Here is a 23,178-nt window from a genome sequence, read left to right on the forward strand (position 1 = left end):
GCTTGGGAGAAACATGGCCTGGAAAGTTCAGCTGAACAAAGCCAACAACGGGTTTCCTGGGGAAAAAAGGCAGCAGCGGTTGATGGTTGTCCAGTGAAGAACTCAAGTGGTTCAACTTTGCAGCACGCACAAGACTACAGCTTGCTAAAGGTGTGTGAGTATTTCCGTGGGAGGTACCCAAGTGGATCGTACCTACGACATTGACAGCTCTGGAGAAATACTATACTTCCGACTGTGATCTCAGGAATCCTGAGGCATTCATGATAGGAGTGGGATGAAGGGGTCGGTCGGCCTATGCCCATGCATGAAGGTCTTCTCCGACCAACCATCGCTCACTTCACTGTCTGCCTCTAGCTGAGTGTCACTCTGTAGCATGCTTACCTACTGTCCAAGTGGAATGTCGTCTATATAGTAGACACCCCTGGCTGCACTTCTCACTCACCTCATCCCTCCTGGCCTAGGCCGTCCTCTCTCTCGTCTCTCAGCGTCACCTCGCTCCAGCAGCTTCGAGCTCGATCTCAAGCGAGGAAAGGGCAGCAGCAATGGCGGACGCGGTGGATGCCCGTCGGGTCTGCGGGATGCCGGAGAAGGCGCAGCTCCACGTGGCGATGCTGGCGCTGCAGTTCGGCTACGCCGGCTTCCACGTCGTGTCGCGCCTCGCGCTCAACATGGGCATCAGCAAGCTCGTCTTCCCCGTCTACCGCAACATCATCGCGCTCTTCCTCCTCGTCCCCTTCGCCTACTTCCTCGAGAAGAAGGACCGGCCGAGGCTCACCCTCAGCTTCGCCGTCCAGTTCTTCTTCCTCGCCCTCTGCGGCATCACCGCCAACCAGGGCTTCTACCTGCTCGGCCTCGACAACACCTCCCCCACCTTCGCCTCCGCCATCCAGAACTCCGTGCCGGCCATCACCTTCGGCATGGCCGCCGCGCTCCGCATCGAGAAGGTGCGGCTCGACCGCCGCGACGGCGTCGCCAAGGTGCTGGGCACGCTCGCGTGCGTCGCCGGCGCGTCCGTCATCACGCTCTACCAGGGCCCAACCATCTTCGCCCCTGCCGACGACAAGCCGTCGTTGCAGCAGGAGGTGCCGTTTCTGGCGGCCGTGGCTGGGGAGGGCAAGAACTGGACGCTGGGGTGCGTGTACCTCATCGGCCACTGCCTCTCGTGGTCCGGCTGGCTGGTGCTGCAGGCGCCCGTGCTCAAGAAGTACCCCGCGAGGCTGTCCGTCACCTCCTACACCTGCTTCTTCGGCGTCATCCAGTTCCTCATCATCGCCGCCTTCTTCGAGAGGGATGCCGGCGCCTGGGTCTTCCACTCCGGCTCCGAAGTCTTCACCATCCTCTACGCCGTAAGCATATTCATTAGTATCTTATATAATTTCGCAGTTAAGAATTAACTACTCCCTCCGTCTCATAACATAACATAAGAACGTTTATATATTAGACCTGGAATCTCAATCACGTACTAATTACTACTCTCTATCTGTGGTGCAAATGATACGATAATTTGCTAAAGGAGTAGAGGTAAACAAATTGATTTAAAAGTGGTGCAATGCAACAACCTGTACACCTCTCTGTCAGGATCAACGATTTGTAGCAGTACTCCTTTAGCAAATTATAGTATTATTTTATTCAGTGTAAATATATATCAAGTCAGTGAGTGGAAGGCATGATGATCCATGTCTCAGATCTTAAGCTGCTTGCTTTTGACTCTCAAGAGATATGGAAATGATTATGCAAACGGAAGGTGGCAGCTGACATGGCAAATGAAAACGGTAATATATACATGCAGGGCTTCATCGCGTCCGGCGTGGCGTTCGCAGTGCAGATCTGGTGCATCGACCGCGGGGGCCCGGTGTTTGTGGCGGTGTACCAGCCCGTGCAGACGCTGGTCGTCGCCATCATGGCCTCCCTCACCCTCGGCGAGAAGTTCTACCTCGGCGGGATCATCGGCGCCGCGCTCATCATCACCGGCCTCTACCTCGTGCTCTGGGGCAAGAGCGAGGAGAGGTCGCGCATCAGCAAGGAGGCGGCGGTCATGGCCGCAGCTTCCTCCGGCAGTGGCGAGCGCGAGGTCCGGAGCGCCAAGCTGGCCTCCTCCATCACCCAGCCTCTCCTCCCGCCTTCCTCCACCACCTCCGACAATGTCTGAAACTTAATTGCTACTGTACCCTACTGTCCTTCTCAACGACCGACTGAGAGGAACTTTCTTGTTTAAATTTTAGGCGGGCATGCATGCACGCCTAGCTATGGTGTGGTGAGCGAGTATGCAGACGGATTTGATTGTTAAAACTAGCTAGGATTGTTTGGGTCGTGCTTGATTATGGTGTGTGCATTAAGGCTTGTTAATTAGTACTGTAGATCAGAAAACTTGCGCTTGATGTATTGGTACCTTACCTAATTATTATTATCACAACAGGGTTTGTTCACTATGAAGGCACCTTCATGTTTACACTAATTTTGCAATCAGTAATTAAGCACTTTCTCTTTAGAGAAATATAAGAGGTTTAGATCACTACTTTAATGATCTAAATGCTCTTATATTTCTTTACGGAGGGAGTACCTGCCGAGCTTCACACGGACAAAGACATGTGGCAGGTCCTCCTCACCATTTTGTGGAAAATTTGGAACTCAAGAACGCTAAAGTCTTATGCAACGAGACTCACCACCCTCACCTTACTTTGTGGAACATTATTGATGATTCCACACTCCAGACTCATGGTCATAGGTTTAAAGAACTTAGTCAAAAGGCAAATGCTTTGTTTTGACGTCACTACCTCTCCTTGGGCCTACCTTGTAACCCTTCTAACATGAACCCGTGGTTCACCCTTGAGTAATATTTACCGGTTTGGCTATATACCAAACACCCAATTTTTTTTCTTTACGGTCAGTCGATTCCTTAGGTCGACATAGTTGGGCTCGTCTCATGAGCTGCAGCCACGTCCTAGACCAAAACGATTTCAACACGTACGAAGTTTTTTTTTGACGGGGTATGAAGTACTGTCTGTATTACATACTAATAAAGAGATGACTGCTTTTACCCGTCGATCATGCATTTTGCAGAAACCCCCTGCCTTTTCTGAGAATCAACTTGTGGTCTAGTTTTAAATCAGATTTTTAGTATTGCAGAAAACCCCTTGATGTTTCTATTAATTAACCCGCAGTCCAGTTTTATTCAGTGTATATAATATAATCCATGTCTCAGATCTTAAGCTGCTTGCTTTTGACTCTCAATAGATATGGAAATGATTATATGCAGACGTATGCATATCTCACGACTAAGCTAGCAGCTGACATGGCAAATTAAAGCGGTAATATATGCAGGGTTTCATTGTGTCCGGCGTGGCGTTCGCAGTGCAGATCTGGTGCATCGACCACGGGGGGCCGGGTGTTCATGGCGGTGTACCAGTCCGTGCAAACGCTCGACGTCGCCATCATGGCTTCCCTCACCCTCGGCGAGAAGTTCTACCTCGGCGGGGTCATTGGCGCCGCGCTCATCATCACCAGCCTGTACCTTGTCCTCTGGGGCAAGAGCGAGGAGAGGTCATGCATCGGCAAGGAGGCGGCGGTCATGGCCGCGGTGTCCGCCGCTTCCTCCGGCGTGTGGCAGGTCCTCCTCACCATCTTGTGGAAAATTTGGAACTCAAGAAACGCCAAAGTCTTCCGCAATGACACTCACCTTCACCTTTCTTTCAGGAGCATTATTGATGATTTCACACTCTAGACTCATAGGCTTAAAGAACCTAGTCAAAAGGCAAACACTATGTCTTGACGTCTCTACCTCTCCTCACATACCGGCGCTACCTTGTAAATCTTGTAACTTGAACCTATGGTGCACGTACCATTGAGTAATATATACAGGTGGAGATCCTCTACCCTATATGACTTAATAAAAAATAAATCATGCAATACAATGTTGACCCTCTAGTATAATGTGACCAAAAAATGCACAATATCCTCAATCATGGACATCACATATCTCGGTTTTGTAAAGCTAGAAACAACCATGTTCATGTAGAAAGATAGTTGTTGGGCTGGAGCTAGATAGGTAAAAACTGTTGTCCATGTGGCAGCCTGTCAGCCCAAGAAGCCACATCCAGCAGCCATGCTGACCGAGAGAAAGAAAAGTTCTCCGAAAAAAAGAAAGGAAGAGAAGTGGGAGGAGGAAAAAACTGCAAATGGTGCACGGGCACCTTGGAGCCCGTTTCCAAAAAAATCATTTTCTACGAGCAACTTTTTTCTTTGAAATTATGTGTAAACACATATACACATATATACTACGTATGTGCAAAATTTCACAATATTGTGCTTCCACACGTGGTGTACAAAGGAAAGACAAATATGTATTTTTTCAAATGGGTCACTTTTCTTGCTTTTGGGCCGGATTTTTTTGTATAGTTTCGAAATTACATTTTTTTAAACAAATGGGTCACAATGGGTCAGAATGCAGGTGACTATTTTTAAAATAATTCCTAGGGTCCCCTATAAAAAGACCTTAATATTTGGGTCCAGGGAGTAGCTTCCAATGAACGATTTCGTTCGCTAGGCCATGATTCTAAATATATAATTATAAAAATACCATGATTCTAAAAATATGATAAATGCCATGTTACTTTTTAAAATCATCATTTTTCTAATTTATAAATTTACAATGGTATGAATAAAAATATCGTGTGATCTGCAAAAAAATAAATTTATGAAATTGGCCGAGGAGATGTTTCAGTGTGCAAAAATGCCATGTTTTTGGGGAACATTGTTTTCTTTATTTTTTCCATGTACAGAAACAAAAAATGCTCATGTGTAATTTTTTGATTTATTTGGCACCTTGTGCGATAGTTCATAAAAATTGCAGCAGCAATGAAAATAATAATAATGACGATCAAAAATGAAATTGTCATGCAAACAATAATAAAAATTCTATCCTCTCAATAATAAAACCGCCATCCTATTAATAATTAAAAAACCATGGTCTTAGCAATAAAACCGACATCCACCTACTTTTTTCATATTATCAATAAATAAATATCTCATGCTCTTGATAGTAAAACTACCATCCTCTCATTAATGAAAATACAATTTATTTATTATTGAAATTCAATGTTCTGTATAACAAAACTGCCATGTGAGAAATTAAAAATATTTCCAAAATTGCCATGAATAAGTGAAAAATTACGGAAGTTTGCCATGGGGCATTGCAAAAAGATTTGGAATGCAAAAAATGTTATGGATTAAAATACAAAGAAATTGCTATTCCACCTATAATTAAAAATGCATGTGGAAAGTTTCACAAAACCCCCTCTAAAAATAGTGATTTTTGTTCTATAAAAAATCAAAAATATTCGGGATTTATAGAAAATTTTCAGAAGAAAATCCAAATTTGAAATAAATTTAACTTTAAAATACATACAGCAGTTTGGTCCCAAATGTTCACAAAACCCTACTTCAATCGAGTGGTAACTGGTAAGTGGCCCTGCCCCATGCGCAGGAGGACGTGAGTTTGAACTCCTCCTCGCGCACCTTGGTTGTGGATTTTTTGGAGAGAAAAACATAAGGAACGTTCGCTAGGAAACGTGCGACAACGAACGACTTCAGCTGATCTATACATGGCGTCGGCCTTGCGCCAAGATCCGTGCAACTGCGTTAAGTCGTTCGCTGGGATGGGCTCCCTGGCCGACGTTTGTTAGATATCATTTCCGAAGGAGGAACAGGGCAAGCATCGTGCTCATTTGGTCAAACCGTCGCTGCCCCAAAGGCGATTAGCTGGCCCACGCGATACCGATGGACTTGACCGGCAGGCGGCATCTGCTGTCTGCTAGCGCCAGTCTCCGGCGGGCGGGCGACGACCTGTACCGTCAATCGCCGTCGCCGCTGGCCGGGTCAATCTAACCGGTCCTGCACGGCCAAGGAATTTGAGCGCCATGTCCAGCCACGATTCTCTCCACTCCAGTCTCCGGTGCCTGATCGTGGGTGCGTGCATATAAGCCGCGGCTACTCTTCTTCCGATGCGTCCGTGCTCTCAGTGATCTCTCTGCTCCCCGGCTTGCAAGCTAAGCCAGTAGCGGTGCATACGTAAGGTAGTACTGATTGCGGTGGCCAGACTGAGGCGGAGGAGCCGTGTTCATAAATCAGAGAGCTCCCAGCCGGCGGGCGACATGGCGAGGCTCCTCCTCTTCGCCGCTGACCACACCGCCGGAGCGCCGGGGGCGACGAGTCTCGTCCTTGTCGTCGTTGTGGTGCTCGTGGTCGCGGCGGTCGTGGTGTCGCTCTGCACCAGCAGCACGCACGAGAAGCTGTGGGGGCAGCAGCGCGGGTCCTCGTCCGCGCCGCTGGCCAAGGCGGACAGCAGCGTCGGCGCCAGCAACCGGAAGCACCTGCTGTCGGCCACGCTCAGCGGGATCGGCGGCAAGGCGGCCAGGATGGTGTCGTGGAACAGGCGGTCTCCGTCCGGCAGCAGCGACGACGACGAGGAGGCGGTGGCCGCTCTGGGGCCGGAGGACGACGAGGCCGTGTGGAGGAAGGCCATCATCATGGGGGACAAGTGCCGCCCGCTCCAATTCTCCGGGCACATCGCCTTCGACTCCGACGGCAACCAGCTGCCGCCCCCGCCGGCGGCGTCCATCAAGAAAGCCGACCCTGACGTCCAAGCCAAGAATTAATCAACGTCTCGATCACCACTGGATTGATGCTCGCGCGCGTCAACTAATCAAAGAGTAATGCTACACGTACAAACGAGTTACAAACTTTTACAAAGAGGGTTACTATTAAAAAAAGAAAAGTTAATTTAATTGGTCAATAGGTGGCGAGGCGGTCCATCCCATAAAAATCAGGAAGGGCTCAGGGGGCAAGTTTATGATTAATCAGTAGATGAAAAAAAATCTTAATCAGCGTATAATTGAGTGTAACTCTTATATGTTTAGCATTATTGACTAATCAAATCAAGTCGCCGTTTTTTCTGCTCGATTTTGGTGCGCGTGTACATACGCGCGCGACGGCAAAGGTTGACGACGCGTCAGGTGTACGACCGTACGTCAGTCAGATGCGACAGAGCGTAGTACATACGTAAGTGTGTAATCAGTGTGTACTACTACTCATGTCGTGTCCATTTTTCTTGAAAGGCCTTAATGCGATTGTTAGATAATAAACCTTTTCTTTCTATACAAAAAGCTTAAGGCTTCACAGGACCTTACAAGTACATTTTTCTTGAGCCCGAGACAATATGATGGGGAGCTTGCTGTTAACAATGATTCTTTTGTGTCACTCTTAGCCACTCAATCTGGTATTATGGATGGACATGATTGATTGTATAAAAAATGAGCCGTGTTTTGTGATCTATTATGTTCAAATTTATTAGGTCATTATTTTATCTTGTGTTAGTACCACTAGCAAACAAATGATTAATTTTTGTCCCATCCAAGTATATCAAAACATAATGTTTTCATTCATAATGATTGATCAAGTTATGATTCTATGATTATTACTCTCTCCGTTCTGAAATAGATGACTTAATTCTATACAAAATTAGTACAAAGTTAAGTCATCTATTTTGAAACGGAGTGAGTACTTAGGTGCATACCATGCAAAATATCTACAAATGCATAATAAACCACAATGCAAATACTAAATTCTAGTAACGTGCATTGCACGTGCACGGTTACTAGCGAATCACACGACAATATTAAGACACTATTCAGACGTACGTTTGTGCAATTAAGTAGTAACAACTAGTCTCCGGCAAAGTAGATTTGGTGACCTGCCACTGCTAGCCCAAGACACGTCTCTTCAAGCATTGGCCCATGAGCTTGATGCGGTGTTATACAGGGCTGGCCAGGCTGGCCATGACAGGGCCGGCAGCGTGACGTCCTCTGACTGCAAGACGTTCATGAGCTGCACAATGGACGGTCGCGCCTCTAGGCGTGGGTGCGTGCACCAAAGCCCGACGACCAGCGCATGATGCATCTGCCACTTGCAGTTGTGGTCGAGCTGCTGGTTGTCCCCATGTAGCCTTTTATCCACCGCTTCAAGGATGGTGCCCTTTTTGTACAGGTTCCAGATCCACATGAGCAGCGGGATGTCCTCGTTGATCCGGAGTTTCATCCCCATTCCTGGGTGCTGGCCGGACACGACCTCCAACAGAACGACACCGAAGCTGTAGATGTCCGCTTCAGGGATGGGATGGTGTGAGAGAATAAACTCCAGGTCCATGTACCATAGGGTGCCCTTGATGTTCTTCGTCGTCTGTGGCCCGGCTCCATGATCCACGAGCCTCGCCAGCCCAAAATCTGCTAGCTTCATGCTCCATGATGAGTCGAGGAGTATATTTTCAGGTTTTATGTCACCATGCAACACACATTGATCACACTCTGTGTGAAGATAGCGTAATGCAGATCCCAGGCCAAGGATGATATTGTATCTGTATGTATGTTCGTTCAACATGTCCGTGTTAATAAATTACTACAATGCATATTTACGGATTGATTTGGTCAATCTAATAGTGCTTAAATTAATTTATAATAGTGGAAATGATGGAAAATGAGGTAATAACCATTTGGTGACCCCTGCAAAAAAATCATTTGGTGATTCCAAGTTAACTGAAGTTCCAGATTTTTTTTCTAAGTCGAACCAAGTGCATAGAAAAATGTGATGAGGTCTCTTTTTTGAAAAGGAGGTATACCCCCGGCCTCTGCATCTCTTGATGCACACAGCCATTTATTAAAAAGTATCTCAAAGGTTCCAAACGGAGGTCTCAAAAATAAACAAAGGTCGTACTAAGCCAATAAAAGCCACAAGCGGCCAAAAATGAAAATCACAACTGGCGCCAGAAAGACTAGGAGACTAAACGTCTATCCTATTATTGGACCGCCATCCAAACCGGTTGTAAGTATCCCGTGCAACCATCTCCCATCGGCTGCATCCAATATCCATATGCTCCCTGTGGTCCGCACGACTGAGTAATGACCACGTACGGATCCAAGTAGACGCTCTGAAGATGACCTGCAAAAAGTTGGTAATGGTTTGTCTGTTAAATGTAACGTCATTGCGAGAATTCCATAGAGACCAAAGTAATGCACATGCTCCTACTCAGATATGTGCCGCGGACTTTGGCTCCACTCCAGTCAACCAGTTATCAAACAAATGTGATATCGTGAGAGGTGGAGTGATGTTGAATGTAACATGGATAGTTCTCCAAAGCAGTTTAGCAAGTGGACATTTGATAAATAGATGTTCTATTGTTTCATCCTGATCACAAAAGCAGCATCTTTTACTTCCTTCCCACTTATGCTTAACTAAGTTATCTTTAGTAAGAATGACACCCTTATGCACAAACCACATAAAAACTTTTATCTTCAAGGGCACCTTAATTTTCCAAATATGAACCGTCCTCGGGATGGTCCCGGTATTAATCAAATCCATGTACATGGATTTAACCGAGAAGACCCCTGAGCTGGAAAGCTTCCATTGCAAAGTGTCTGGTACATCCGAAAGGTTAACCTCCATTAACCTACGCACAAGATGTATCCACCTAGTCCAACGGTCGCCAATAACAGACCGTCTAAACTGTATGTTAAGCGGGATAGTACCCAGCACTGTAGCAACGGAAACCTCTTTCCGTTGCGCAATGTTGTAAAGGGAAGGATACTGTAAGGCCAGCGACGAATCTCCTAACCAAGTATCCTCCCAAAATCGAGTATCCCGTCCATTCCCGATGATAAATTTAATCCTGTTAAAGAACGCCACTTTCGTCCTCATAATCCCTTTCCAGAATGGTGAGTCAGTCGCTTTTGCCGTAACCTGGGCTAGTGTTTTGGCATAGAGATATTTGTTACGCAATAACTGAGCCCAAACTCCGTCACTTTCTGTGCATAATCGGTACAGCCATTTGCTTAGTAAGCACCTATTTTTCACCTCTAAGTTTTCAATTCACAATCCTCCCTAGTCCTTTGGTCTACAAATTACATCCCACTTTGCCAAACGATACTTAATTTTGTTCTCACCAATTTGCCAGAAGAATCTAGATCGATAAAAGTCCAATCTTTTCCGCACCCCAACCGGGACTTCAAAGAAAGAGAGGAGGAACATGGGCATACTTGTGAGTACAGAATTAATAAGCACCAATCTTCCTCCATAAGACAAAAGTTTTCTCTTCCAGCAACTTAGCCTCTTTTCAAACCGATCCTCGATACATTTCCATTCTTTATTTGTGAGCTTACGGTGATGAATCGGAACCCCTAGGTACGTGAAGAGTAGTGTGCCTATTTCACAGCCAAATAGCTGCTTGTAGGTTTCTTGTTCTTCTCTGGCACGTCCAAAGCAAAACAGCTCACTTTTATTAAAATTAATTTTTAACCCTGATAGTTGTTCGAACAGGCAAAGCAATAACTTCATGTTTCTGGTCTTAACAAGGTCATGTTCCATGAAAATGATGGTATCGTCGGCATATTGAAGAATGGACACCCCACCCTCAACCAGATGGGGGATGAGCCCCCCTACTTGACTGTCCTGTTTTGCTCTATTAACAAGAACGGCCAACATGTCAACCACGACATTAAAGAGAATCGGCGACATCGGGTCTCCCTGTCTCAATCCTTTTAACGTCTGGAAGTACTGGCCAATATCGTCATTTACTTTGATGCCGACACTACCCCCTTGTACAAATGATTCAACCTGCTTCCTCCAAGCCTCATCAAATCCTTTCATACGTAAGGCCTGCTGTAAGAATGACCACTTCACTTTATCGTATGCCTTTTCAAAATCCACTTTGAAGACCACTCCATCGAGCTTCTTCGAGTGAATTTCGTGTAATGTCTCATGAAGAACGACCACTCCCTCGAGGATGTGTCGATCAAGCATGAAGGCAGTCTGTGTTGGCTGTACCACCGAATGAGCAATCTGAGTCAGACGGTTTGTACCAACTTTTGTGAAAATCTTGAAGCTTACATTGAGCAAACATATCGGCCTGAATTGCTCAATGCGAATCACTTCCGCCTTCTTTGGTAACAACGTGATAGTCCCAAAGTTAAGCTTAAAAAGTTGAAGGTGGCCATTAAACAGATCATTGAACATGGGCATCAAATCGCCTTTAATAATACCCCAACATTCTTGTAAAACTCAACTGGGAATCCATCCGGACCAGGTGCCTTGTTATTTTCCATTTGGGATATTGCGTCAAACACCTCCTTCTCAGAGAAAGGTGCAGTTATTACTTCGTTCTCTTCATCTTTCAGTTGAGGAATGTCGTCCACCATGCTCTCATTGAGGGCGACATAATTCTCAGCTGGGGCCCCAAACAGTTTTTTATAGTAGTTGGTAATATACATTTTAAGATTTTCATGACCAACAATCGTACCCTCATCTTGTTCAAGTTGAATGATTCTCTTCTTCCTATGTTTCCCATTGGCAATCATATGGAAAAATCGAGTGTTATTATCTCCTTGAACCACCTAGCGCACTTTCGCTCTACGTGCCCATTTCAACTCCTCCTCTCTAAGAAGCTTAGCTAGCAAAACCTCGGCTTCTCTTTTAGACACTCGCTCATCCATTTCCAGCGCAGTACTTTCAGCTTTTATGTCCAGGTCATTGATGATCTTTAACAATCTTTCTTTCTCCTTTCTATAGACCCCGCTATTATTCTTAGCCCATCCTCTCAAGAACTGTCTAAGATGTCGAATCTTATTCTGCCATCGATCAATATTTGACTTTCCCCTTTGTTCCGCCGCCCATTCCCTTGCTATCAACGCAAGGAGATCTTCTCTCTTGAACCACGCAGTTTCGAAAGAGAAGACATTCTTATTGCCTTGGTGAGCCGCCTCACCAGAGTCTACAAGAAGGGGTGTATGATCAGATATTCCCCTTTGTAACGCTTGCACCGTCACAAGAGGGAATTTTTGTTCCCATTCTATACTTGTGAGAACTCTATCAAGTTTTTCATACGTCGGATTTGGGAGATTATTTTCCCAAGTAAATTGCCTGCCTGTGAGATCAATCTCTCGCAAATCCAGGCTTTCAATAATCGCATTAAACATGAATGACCATCTGCCATCAAAATTGTCATTATTTTTCTCTTCTCGTCTTCTAATAATGTTAAAGTCACCACCAACGAGAATAGGTAAGGTATCATCCCCACAAATCCTAACTAAATCTGTGAGGAAGTCTGATTTTAGCTCAGGCTGTGCCGGCCCATACACAGCCACTAAAGCCCAACTGAACCCGTCAGTTTTCAACCGCACATGGAACTTAACTGCAAATTCTCCCCAGAAAACATCAAGCACCTCCAGAGACTCGCAATTGACACCTAGGAGGATCCCGCCAGATCTTCCCCGAGGTGGCAAACAGTGCCAATCAAAATCAAGACCTCCAGAGATCGTTCCAAGAAACTGCGAAGTAAAATTCACCAGTCTCTAGCAACGCAATAAAATCAAGTTTGTAATCCCGGGATGCATCCGCCAAAAACCTACGCTTAGCCAAGTCCCTTAGACCTCTGCTATTCCAAAATATGCCTTTCATGAATCATCGTGAAATTTCTTCTTAAACTTAATCCTAGCACTTCGACGCGCCGCAGAAAGGCCATACACCTTTTTTTGCCGTTTACGCGTTGGAGCCTGAGGGAGAATCAAAGAGTCCGCATGACTAATGTCCTCGGCAGGACCTACAGGTGAAGACAGAGAAGCCGCATGCCCCTCCTCTTCCAAAGTCTCCTCATGTAGAAGGTTTGCAGGAACTAGATCCTCGCATAAACCCTCCAACTCACACATACCCAACTCATTTATCTCACTTTCTTGCATTGGTTGGACTGCCGCTAAATTTGTAAGCATCGCCATTGCTCTATCAGTTTCTAAATCTAGAAGCTCATTGATAGACGTGACTACTTCGCGGTTGTTGGCACCTAAACAAATTCCCAATTTATCCGCTCTATGCAAGATATCATCTTCAGAAAAATGTAAAACTGAAATATCGGTATTTAAAGACAAACCTGTAGAAGCCTCCGTGTCGCGGATTTTGGCCATCTGCATGGCGCGGCCAAGCTGAAACTCATCTGCATTCGGCTGCTCCTGGATACGCCGGCTGGAACGCCTCCACCCTGACGCCGGATCTGGAATACCCCCAAAGGCCACCACCTCTGGGATGGAAGAGTCTGTCCCCCGTCCGGTGAGAGGTGCTGAAGGTAGCACCGGACAGCCCACCATCGGTACCGGTTCCGAACCCGTACCCAAAGCCGGCATCTCCACCGTTGTCGCCTCCTGCGACACTTGTGTAGAAGCCGCATCCTCCTTCGGAGTTAGAGCAGAAGGAAGCCCATACCCCTCCACGACCACATCCGCCTCGTGCGGTCATTTAGGTGAAGGAGTAGCACGCCGAGGTGTGACGTCCGCCGAAGAAGGAAGAACTGGGGCCGCCTGCCTCGAGTCGCTTCCCTTAGATGACATCGGTTCTGCCATAGCATCACCACCGTCGAACGAAAACCGGACAGGAGATAACGGAGGTAAAACATGTTCAACGGGGTCATATCGCTCCATCCGATATCCCCACAGGCGCCCGGGTGCCGAAACAGCTCCAAAAGACCCAAAACGAAGTCCTGACTTGGACTGAGATATGGGGGTGGTACATCTCGCAGCCGTAGGAATCCGAGATGGTGGCACTATCGCCTCCAGCACCTCACAGCGAAGACCTGCTATGGGCGCCGAACCGGAGGCCTTGCCCACCGGGGCCTCGGACTCCTTACCCTGCACCTCGGGAGTATCAGAATTGTTTGCAGGCTGGTCATGGTCCATAAGATCATCCTGCCTTCCGTCACCACCATCAGTCCCACTATCAGTATGATGTTGTAGATGTTGGTCTAAAACAACAAATATATAGTATAGAAATGCAATATAAAGAATCTAATAAAAACAATATGATGTTGTAGATGTTGGAATATTTTTCTATAGACTTTGATCAGATTCTAAGAAGTTCGATTTTGAACAAACTTAAATTCTCAATTAATTTATAGGCGTAGTCACGTACCTTTCTGGCCAAGTGAGCAGACGGTTCTCGCAGTAAATGTGTCGGTCGAGGCTGCCATTCGGCACGAGCTCATAGACAAGCAGGCTTCCCTTACCGCTGTCGGACCAGCCTAGCAAGTGCACAAGGTTCCGGTGCCTCAGCCGGCTTATAATCTTCACCTCCGCCTCGAACTCTTGCCTCCCCTGCGCAGATGATTCCATGGAGAGCATCTTGATGGCCATCGGGCTGTCATGGTCGCTAAGGCCGCCACCCTGGTAAACGCTGCCGAAGCCCCCTTGCCCAAGCTTCCCCTGCTCTGCGAAGTCATTTGTGGCTGCTGCGAGCTCACGGTAGCGGTACCGTCTAGGCCCTACCCCTCTCTCGAACTCAGCTTGCTTGTGTTCTTCCTCGTCAGAATCAGCTAGCCTCTTCCATTTCCGTCGCTGGAGGACTACGGCGGCGGTGACAACGCAAACCAACACTAGAAAAGCAACTGCCACTGAAGGCAGCAGCACAACCACTAGTCGACGGCGCCGCAGAATGGTATTGGTAGGCATCGTGGCATCATCTAGAGTGGAGCTAAATGACCAAGATGTCACCTGGTGCAGCGCAGCGCAGAGACCAGTTGATGCCGCGAAGCCGACCGAGACTTGCTGGGGTAGCTCCGTCTTCATGTCCACCGACGTGCTTACGCTGTACCATGGTCCATCACCGTCGATCTGGAGAAGGGCGACCATAACGCCAGTGCTTTTGTCATAGCTGATTTGGGCGGTCATGATGGCGTCATACGAGACCAGGCGCTTGGTCACGTTGGTGTAGGCCCTGGAGTTGAGGGAGTTGACGTCTATGCCCATGTGGTTGTCGCTGGGGTCCCAGGGATTTTGGTAGGTGTCGAACTCTACCGCGACTAACTGTACATCACCGGTGGCGTTGAACATATTGCTGATATTGAAAAGAGCGAGGTTTTCGCCCTCGCTATTGGGAAGGAGCCTCGACGGGTAGTGCGCCAGGAAGAAAGATATACCGTCAGCACTAGCGTCGCTAGTGGGGTTGAGGCTCGAGTTACAAAGGCCAAAATTGTCATCCTAGTTGTTTTGGGGCTTGATCTGGAACGTGAAGTTGGAGGAGAAGCTGGCCACCTCGCCAGTGGCCTCGTCCCAGAGCGGCACCGGGTGAGTGTACGATGCCCGGCCAACGCTAAAGACATTGGCTGCCATGTCATTCCTTGTCAGCTGGATGGCGCCATAGCCCATGCATGCGTCACGTTCGCAGCTGAGCTCCGTGTCGCAGAGGTCGCCGGAGCCAGGGCTGGAGAAGTTGAAGCTGAAGGAGACCGCAATGGCTAGAGCCACCAAGTAGCAGAGGCAAGTGATGATGTACACGGAGACAGAGAGTGTTAGAGTAATCCAAGCATATGTGTTATAGTTTTGTAAGTACTAGTACGTAGAGTCATGCTAGGGTTAGCAAAAGGTGATCAAGCTTGCCTACGTTGGCTTGTGCTAGTCAGGTTAGGAAGGTTGAGTCCGTGCCAGTTCCATTTAATAGTCCGGCTATGTGTCTATGTACGAGTACTAGTTGGAGTCGGCTTTGTAAGCCATCGTTTCTGACTCTACGTCTATATATACCTAGGCAGGGCTAGCTATTGTAAGAAAAAAACGTGAAGAGAAAAGAAAACAGAAAAGAAATAAAGAGAAAATAAGGACACAACAAGGCCCCTTGGCTATCAATATTCCTGTGTGCGTGTTCATCTAGTTTGATGTGATTGATCCTGTGAGTGAATTTCCAACAGAGAGAAGATGGTGAGGGCTCATGATTGCAGCAGCCATTGTTGCTGCTTGGCGAGTGGGGAGACGTATGGCAAGGGGCGCGAGTGCACTCGATATCTACAGAGATGGATTTGGTACCTACTATATATAGAGGGATCGATTTGCCAGCTTTTGTTTTTTTAGTGGAAGCTCTGTATGGCCAGCTTGAGCCACCAGGCGGAGGATCAATGTGGTATGTCTCCTAGCTTTGGATTTAGAATTTCTATGCTAGCGTATTGAATTCCATCAATGGAAATTATGGCATCGATAAATATTTATTTATTTATTTATGTTGTTGTTATATTGATTTGATCCTCGTAAATATATACAATGTGGAAAGGAGATTAGAGTACAAGGCAAGTCATTTTTTTTTGCGGGGGTAAAGGGAGTTTCATTACATATGAATAGAGTTACAGTCGAGGGGCCAAATGTCCTCGATACATAGTGGAGCCGAACCAAGCCGCACAGCCGTAGCTCGTTCGGACCGGCTATATTTCGCCAGACGATCGGCAACTCTATTTTGAAGTCTACTAATCTTTTGTGAAAAAAACTCCCTACTACCAAGCAGATCTTTGATTTCCAGAACGATATGACCGCATCGCGAGTGAACCAACGCACCATTAGTCAAGTTAGACAGGGCTTCCGAGGAGTCCGTTTGCACGACCACTGGAAGATCGGAATGTTGCATGGCCAAGGCCATACCCTGCATGATCGCATGTAGCTCAGCTTCGAGTGGATCGTTGCAATGAAAGATATATTGATACGCGGCCATCAAAATCTCCCCTTTTTCGTTCCTAAGCACCATCCCTGCTGCGGCAGAGCCATCCTCTTGGAGAAACGAACCATCAACCGAGAGCGCCACGATGCCCTGCGCCGGGACTGGCCATGGAGTTGCAGGACGCTCCATCGTGTGCCTCGGCCTATCCATATCCACAGTGGCCATCTTCCCCTTTAGGATATCTTCATTAGAATATCGGCCAGCTAACTTGATCGATTTGTAGTAGCTATCCAGGTACTCGACGGTAGACGGCACCGGGGGGGCTGCCTTCCCATGGGTCATATCATTCTGCAACTGCCAAATCCTCCAAACAAGCAGGATGAGCAAATCACGGACATCTTCAGAGCACCTGGCCAGCAAGGAAACCAGCCATTCTTTTCCATCAGAGATGATAAACTCGTCCCCAGGCAGTGGCCATCTTCGTCTCATATTTATCCAGAAAATTCTTGCATGGGTGCAGGTTACTAATGCATGGAAGGAGTCCTCCACCTCAACACCGGACAGGTGGACGTCGTAGACAGGTGTCTATAGGATTTACACAGCTGTGTAGCTAGTGTACCTGTCGCACACCTCCAAGCCGTAATCTTCATCTTCTGGGGGACCTTGGAGTTCCATATATAGTTCCATCTCAATCGGTTCCCCTCTGGGTTGGTACTAGATGCACCATTTGCAAAGGTATCGTTGTGTTCGTAAGTGGCCAGCTTGTAAGCACTTCTTATAGTGAATTTGCCACTCCTTTCCGGGTGCCAAGACAGAAAATCATCACGTTGGCGCGGCGAGGGTCTGATCTTTAGAATGTGCTCAATATCCATGTCCCAAAAAAACTCCCTCAGCCGATCATACCTCCATGCACCATTGTCATCAAGGAAATCAGAAACCCAGTTGAAACGACAATTCCGTTTAGGAGTGATTGGTCGGAATGAGTGAGGGCGCGGAATCCACGGATCTCGCAATGTCCAGATCATTGTACCATTACCAACACGCCATATGACCCCCTTCTTGATAAGCTCAAGGCCATGCATAACTTCTTTCCATACCTCCGAACTGGAGTTCGGGAAGACTATATCGAGAAACTGACCAGAGGGGTAGTATTTAGCTTTCAACAGACGCGCACATAAGCTATCTGGATTGTCGATGAGCCTCCAGGCCTGTTTGGCGAGTACAAAGTGAAGCGAGACCCGACTGGCAACATCATCAAGCACAAAGCGCGGCTGGTGGCGAAGGGATATGCACAGAAGCAAGGGGTTGACTTCGATGAGGTCTTCGCACCTGTTGCTCGGCTGGAGACAGTGCGCGTCCTGCTTGCCGTGGCTGCGCACCGGAGCTGGAGCGTGCACCACATGGATGTGCGCTCGGCCTTCCACAACGGTGAGCTGGAGGAGGAAGTGTATGTGTACCAGCCAGCAGGGTTCATCGACGACGACGACGACGCTCACAAGGTACTCAAGCTACGGAAAGCGTTGTACGGGCTCCGGCAGGCTCCACGGGCATGGGACGCCAAGTTGGACCTCACACTGCAGTCACTTGGGTTCGCGAGGTGTCAGTTGGATCATGCTCTGTACAGGCGCGGGGACGACTCAGATTTCCTGCTGGTGGGGGTGTACGTCGAAGATCTGATCATCACGAGCACCACTGCTGACGCTATTGAGGGTTTCAAGACCCACATGCAAGAACTTTTCCAGATGACAGATCTTGGATTGCTCAGTTACTATCTTGGCATCAAAGTGAAGCAAGAGCATGGCATGATCACTGTTTGTCAGTCCGGCTACGCAGCCGACATCTTGGAAGATGCTGGGATGAGTGACTGCAACCCGAGCTTGACACCCATGGAACATCGCCTGAAGGTTGTCAAGAACACTGGAGAAGCGGTCGATGCAACCAGGTATTGTAGCATTATTGGGAGTCTGAGGTATTTGGTGAATACGCGTCCGGATATTGCATATGCTGTAGGAGTGGCCAGCAGGTTCATGGAAGAACCTGGGAAGCAGCACTGGGCGATCATCAGACAGATCTTGAGGTATGTTCGAGGCACAGTGAACTACGGGTGCACTTATAAGGCAGGAGAGGGAACTGTTCTGACAAGGTTCAGCGACAGCGACCATGCCGGCGATCTAACAGACAGAAAGAGCACAACAGGTCTGGTGTTCTTCTTGGGGCCTAGTGTCATCACTTGGTGCTCTCAGAAACAAAAGATCGTTGCTTTGTCTTCCTGTGAGGCTGAGTATATAGCAGCAGCTACGGCAGCAACTCAGGCTGTTTGGCTCAAAGGACTAGTTTTAGAAATGCTTGGAACAGAGAAGCAGAAAGTGCAGCTCAAGATTGACAACAAGTCAGCAATCGAACTAAGCAAAAATCCAGTGCACCATGAGAGGAGTAAACACAGTGATTTGAGGTATCACTACATCAGAGAGTGTGTTGAAGAAAGAAAAGTGGAGGTTGAGCATGTCCGAACTGAAGATCAGTTGGCTGATATACTGACGAAGTCACTCGGGCGTGTAAAGTTCACAGAACTCCGGTGCAGACTTGGGATCATTCAGGTCAAGGGAGAGCAACATGATTAGGGGGTGATTTGAAGTACAATCCTAATTGCTCGAGCGAATGCAACTCGTGAGCACATGGTGACGAGGATGTGTTTAAGGAGAAGGCGAGAGACCGAACGATTTTTCAGAATGGAGGTATTACGAAGGATGCATCAGGCCTGATATGTTTTTGCCCCTACGAATTTCAGAGTTTTTATGCTGTTAATATTCCGATTTTACCCTTCAACAGAAAATACTACCCTGCTTTAGCCAAAAATACTCCACAATTTGAGCAGTAGTATTGGTTAATCTTGTCCGTTCAATGGATAAAATGGATGGCTCTTATTACTTTGATCTACTGTAAAAGGTCTCTTTTAGAGCTCGTGCTATAGCCTGCTGGAAGTCTACAACCCGCTTCTCTTCTCTCTCCTCTTCTCTCTCTTCCAAGTCAGCAACAATATAATATTTAAATCCTTCCAGCCGCTTATGTCACCTTATTATACTTGCTATTAAAATGAAGCTAGCTAGCTCTCGCAAGTCCTCAGCCCGTCACCATCCCTTCTCAACCCCCCAGCCGAATAGCAACAGGGTGTGTTTGGTAGGGTGTATGAAGGGTGCATGAGAGCAAAAGTTCCCTTCTCGACCCACTTTTGGGTGTTTGGTAGAGTGTATGAAGGGTGCATGAGTCCACACTAGTTTAGCACAAATACACTAGGAGCATGCATGAGGAGAGCATGCATGAGGAGGGGTGTTGAGGTGAGCATGCATGAAGAGGGAACAACTATGCTGAGATAAGAACGCAACCAAACACACCCACAATGGCCCGTCACCATCCCTTCTCAACCCCCCAGCCGAATAGCAACAATGGCTACTGTAATAACGAGTCCTCTTCATCACATTCTCTCTGTCTCCATGTACATCATTTGTCTCTTCTACTCACTATCGTTGCAAGTCATCAGTGCACCACCGGGCCTGGCTACCGCGCTCTCCTTCAACTTCAACTTCCCCAGTTCTGCCTCCGGCATCCTCTGTGACACGGAGCTCATGTGCAAGCGTGATGTGCGCATAGGCTCCCACGCCATCGACCTAACAAAGAACAAGATCAAAGGCAACTTCTTCGTCGTCGGCCGGGCTTCGTATCATACGCGCTATTGGTGCCACTTTGGGACAACGCCACTGGCGAGGTGGCTAGCTTCTCCAACTTCACATTCCAGTTCAGCCTGAAAAATGAGACAGACGAGAGGCTTAGAGCATCTCCAGCCGTTGGCACCCCCAAAAACATCACCAAACCAAAAAAGTTGGTGTCTTGGGGGTCATCCGGCGAAATCCGGCGAAATAAAAAGGGCATCTTCCCAGTCACACCTCACCCTAAGCAAAAGTTTGTGAGAAGAATAATTAAGTGGGCCAAGAAAAAGGACATGTGATGAGACACGATTCGCCGAAACTTGTGCCGGCGCCCCCAAGAGACCCCAGCGCGCCGGGTTTCGCCTAGGTTTGCCGGCGCTATTTTAACGTCCTGGGGGGCGTTGGGGACGTGGTTGGGCCGTTTTTCGGCGAAAAATGCCGTCCAAACCTAAAACCGAGCTTAAAAAGGTGTCCTGAGGGGCGTCCTGGGGAGGCTAGTGGAGATGCTCTTAGTCTCTGTAACTTAAGCTTCACACCCAACGACAAGTTGGTCGCTCGACTCCAGATGGACAGTGACGAGTCGGTTTACAATGTAAACACGTCCGTGGACATAAAATGGAATTGCCCCAGAAAGTTTCAGTCGGCTCCGCTGCATCAACTGGCACGTGCTTCGAGTTGCATGAAGTGTTGTCTTGGCCGTTTAACTCCACTCTAGATGATGTCACGATGGCTACAAGTGCCCATGCTAGTACCTTCCACAGTAGTAGCATTTCTCGTGTTGCTCTGCGTCGTTGCCATTGTAATCCATCCGCGACGCGTGTGGGAGAGGTTAGATGATTCCGACGATGAAGAACGTGAGCAAGCTGAGTTCGAGAGAGGAGTAGGCCCTAGAAGGTACCGCTACCGTGAGCTGGCCGCTGCCACCAAGGACTTTGCAGAGGAGGGGAAGCTCGGGCGAGGGGGCTTCGGTAATGTCTACCGAGGCGACAACCTTAGTGACCATGACCGCCTGGTGGCCATCAAGAAGTTGTCTGCAGAATCATCTTCGCAGGGGAGGAAAGAATTCGTGTCGGAGGTGAAGATCATAAGTCGGCTGAGGCACCGGAACCTTGTGCACTTGCTAGGCTAGTCCGACAGCCGCAAGGGGCTCCTGCTCATCTACGAGCTCGTTCCTGAAAGCAGCCTCGAGCGACACATATACAGCACTAGTCGTGTCCTCACGTGGTCAGAGAGGTACAAGATCATCCTTGGTCTAGGATCTGCACTACGTTATCTCCACACAGAGTGGGATCAATGTGTGCTGCATGGCGACATCAAACCCAGCAACATACTACTTGACTCGTTATGCAATACCAAGCTCGCGGATTTCAGGCTGGCGAGGCTCGTGGAGCATGGTGCAGGGCCACGAACCACCAAGGTCATCTGGGCACCGCGGGGTACATAGACCCGGAGTTCATCCGCACCCGTCGGCCGAGCACCGAAGCCGATGTCTACAGCTTTGGTATTGTCCAGTTGGAGGTCGTGTCCGTTCAGCACCCAGACATGGAAATAGAGCAGTCAGGCGACAAATTCATTCCATTACTCAGGTGGATCTGGGATCTGTACGAGAAGGGAGCCATTGTTGAAGCGGTGGATGAGAAGCTAAAGGGAGTAAACTGGCAGCAGTTGCTCGATGATGACGGCAACTATAAGTGGCATATTCACCGCGCGATTGTCGTGGGGCTCTGGTGCACGCACCCCTGCCCGTGTGCGCGGCCATCGCTCATGCAGCTCATGAATGTCTTGCAGTCCAAGGATGTCACGCTGCCAACCCTGTCACGGCCGAGATCCGGCGTCTCCCTTGGAATGCATGGAGACAATGCATTGTCATCAGCCAATGTTTGCAGCGGGTGTCTTGGGCAATAAATGGCAGATGACCAAATTTACTTTTTACTTTACTTTAGAGTTTGTGATATAACGAAGGGTCACTAACAAAAGAAGCTTCGCCGCCTCCTGAAACTGGTGCCATCGTCTTGCTATATGGTCATTTAGGGTTGATGTTCTTGCAGTTCTCATGTTCCAGTTTTTCAGTAATGTCGTGAGTGAGACGTGGCAGAGTTGTACATATAAGTGTATGTATCGATGTGTGTACTACTACTACCACGCAACCCCCTCCTGGTCGCGTCCTAGAGGCGTGTGGGCAATGGGGGTGGGAGGCTCCTGGGTCCATCGGCCAATGCTTTGGCTAGAGTTACGTTAAGAAACTTACGAATTATAGTTACGGGCCTCATCTTATTGGGTCACGTTGGGCCCCCCACTGGAAATCAGGGAGAGAGAGTTTAGCTGGGGGAGGACACGTATGTCCGTACGACGAGTCCGTAGCGAGTAGTCCGTAAGTGTAGGATTTTTGGCCTTCGACTCCATCTTGTCCCGAAACTTCCTCAAATAATTTTCTCTGTTTCTCTGGTCCTTGGAAATTTGTTTTATCTGAAAAGTCCAAAAATAGAAAGGAAAATTTTCATGTGACACTGAATTATAATTATATCATTGGATAAGAAAACTATATATAGATACATCTAGAAGGTATCAGCCAGCCAGCATTTGAAAATTTGTACACTATACATTTACTCTCAGGCCTTGGAACACCAGCAACAGGCTATTTCCTTATGTTTGACCCTTCATGCCCGTGCAACAATGGGCTTCAAGCTCCACCACTGATTGTCGGTAACACATATGGACATTATTGGTAACTCTAACAGTACCGCATGATAACTTTCGACCGAAAAGACCATTGAAATGTTGCAAAAAAAAATCATTTTTCATGCCCGGTAGCTTGTGCGTGAAGAGCTTGGTAACTTGCATAGCTTGTTATCATTTGACCCCAAGAAAAGTCGTATGTACTCCCTCCGTTCCTAAATAGTTGTCTTTTTAGAGATTTCAAATGAACTGCCACATATGGATGTATATAGACATATTTTAGAGTGTAGATTCACTCATT

The 23,178-nt window shown here is 47.7% G+C and overlaps 2 protein-coding genes and 2 pseudogenes across 2 annotated transcripts; 3 read left to right on the top strand and 1 right to left on the bottom strand.

The window, feature by feature from the left end:
• Window positions 1-386: 386 nt before the first annotated feature.
• LOC125542251 (protein WALLS ARE THIN 1) lies at window positions 387-2,429 on the top strand. Its single transcript, XM_048705211.1, has 2 exons — window positions 387-1,346; window positions 1,790-2,429. The coding sequence occupies exons 1-2, from the start codon at window positions 543-545 to the stop codon at window positions 2,147-2,149; spliced, it is 1,164 nt and encodes a 387-aa protein (XP_048561168.1). The 5' UTR covers window positions 387-542; the 3' UTR covers window positions 2,150-2,429.
• Window positions 2,430-5,941: 3,512 nt separating this feature from the next.
• LOC125547448 lies at window positions 5,942-6,951 on the top strand. Its single transcript, XM_048711313.1, has one exon. The coding sequence runs from the start codon at window positions 6,150-6,152 to the stop codon at window positions 6,651-6,653; it is 504 nt and encodes a 167-aa protein (XP_048567270.1). The 5' UTR covers window positions 5,942-6,149; the 3' UTR covers window positions 6,654-6,951.
• Window positions 6,952-7,776: 825 nt separating this feature from the next.
• On the bottom strand, window positions 7,777-15,800 carry LOC125542208 (annotated as a pseudogene).
• A 4,140-nt stretch (window positions 15,801-19,940) lies between these two features.
• On the top strand, window positions 19,941-22,106 carry LOC125542209 (annotated as a pseudogene).
• Window positions 22,107-23,178: the final 1,072 nt, after the last annotated feature.

Source organism: Triticum urartu, chromosome 3, assembly GCF_003073215.2.
Source record: "Triticum urartu cultivar G1812 chromosome 3, Tu2.1, whole genome shotgun sequence".
In the NCBI taxonomy this organism is placed as follows: Eukaryota; Viridiplantae; Streptophyta; class Magnoliopsida; order Poales; family Poaceae; genus Triticum; species Triticum urartu.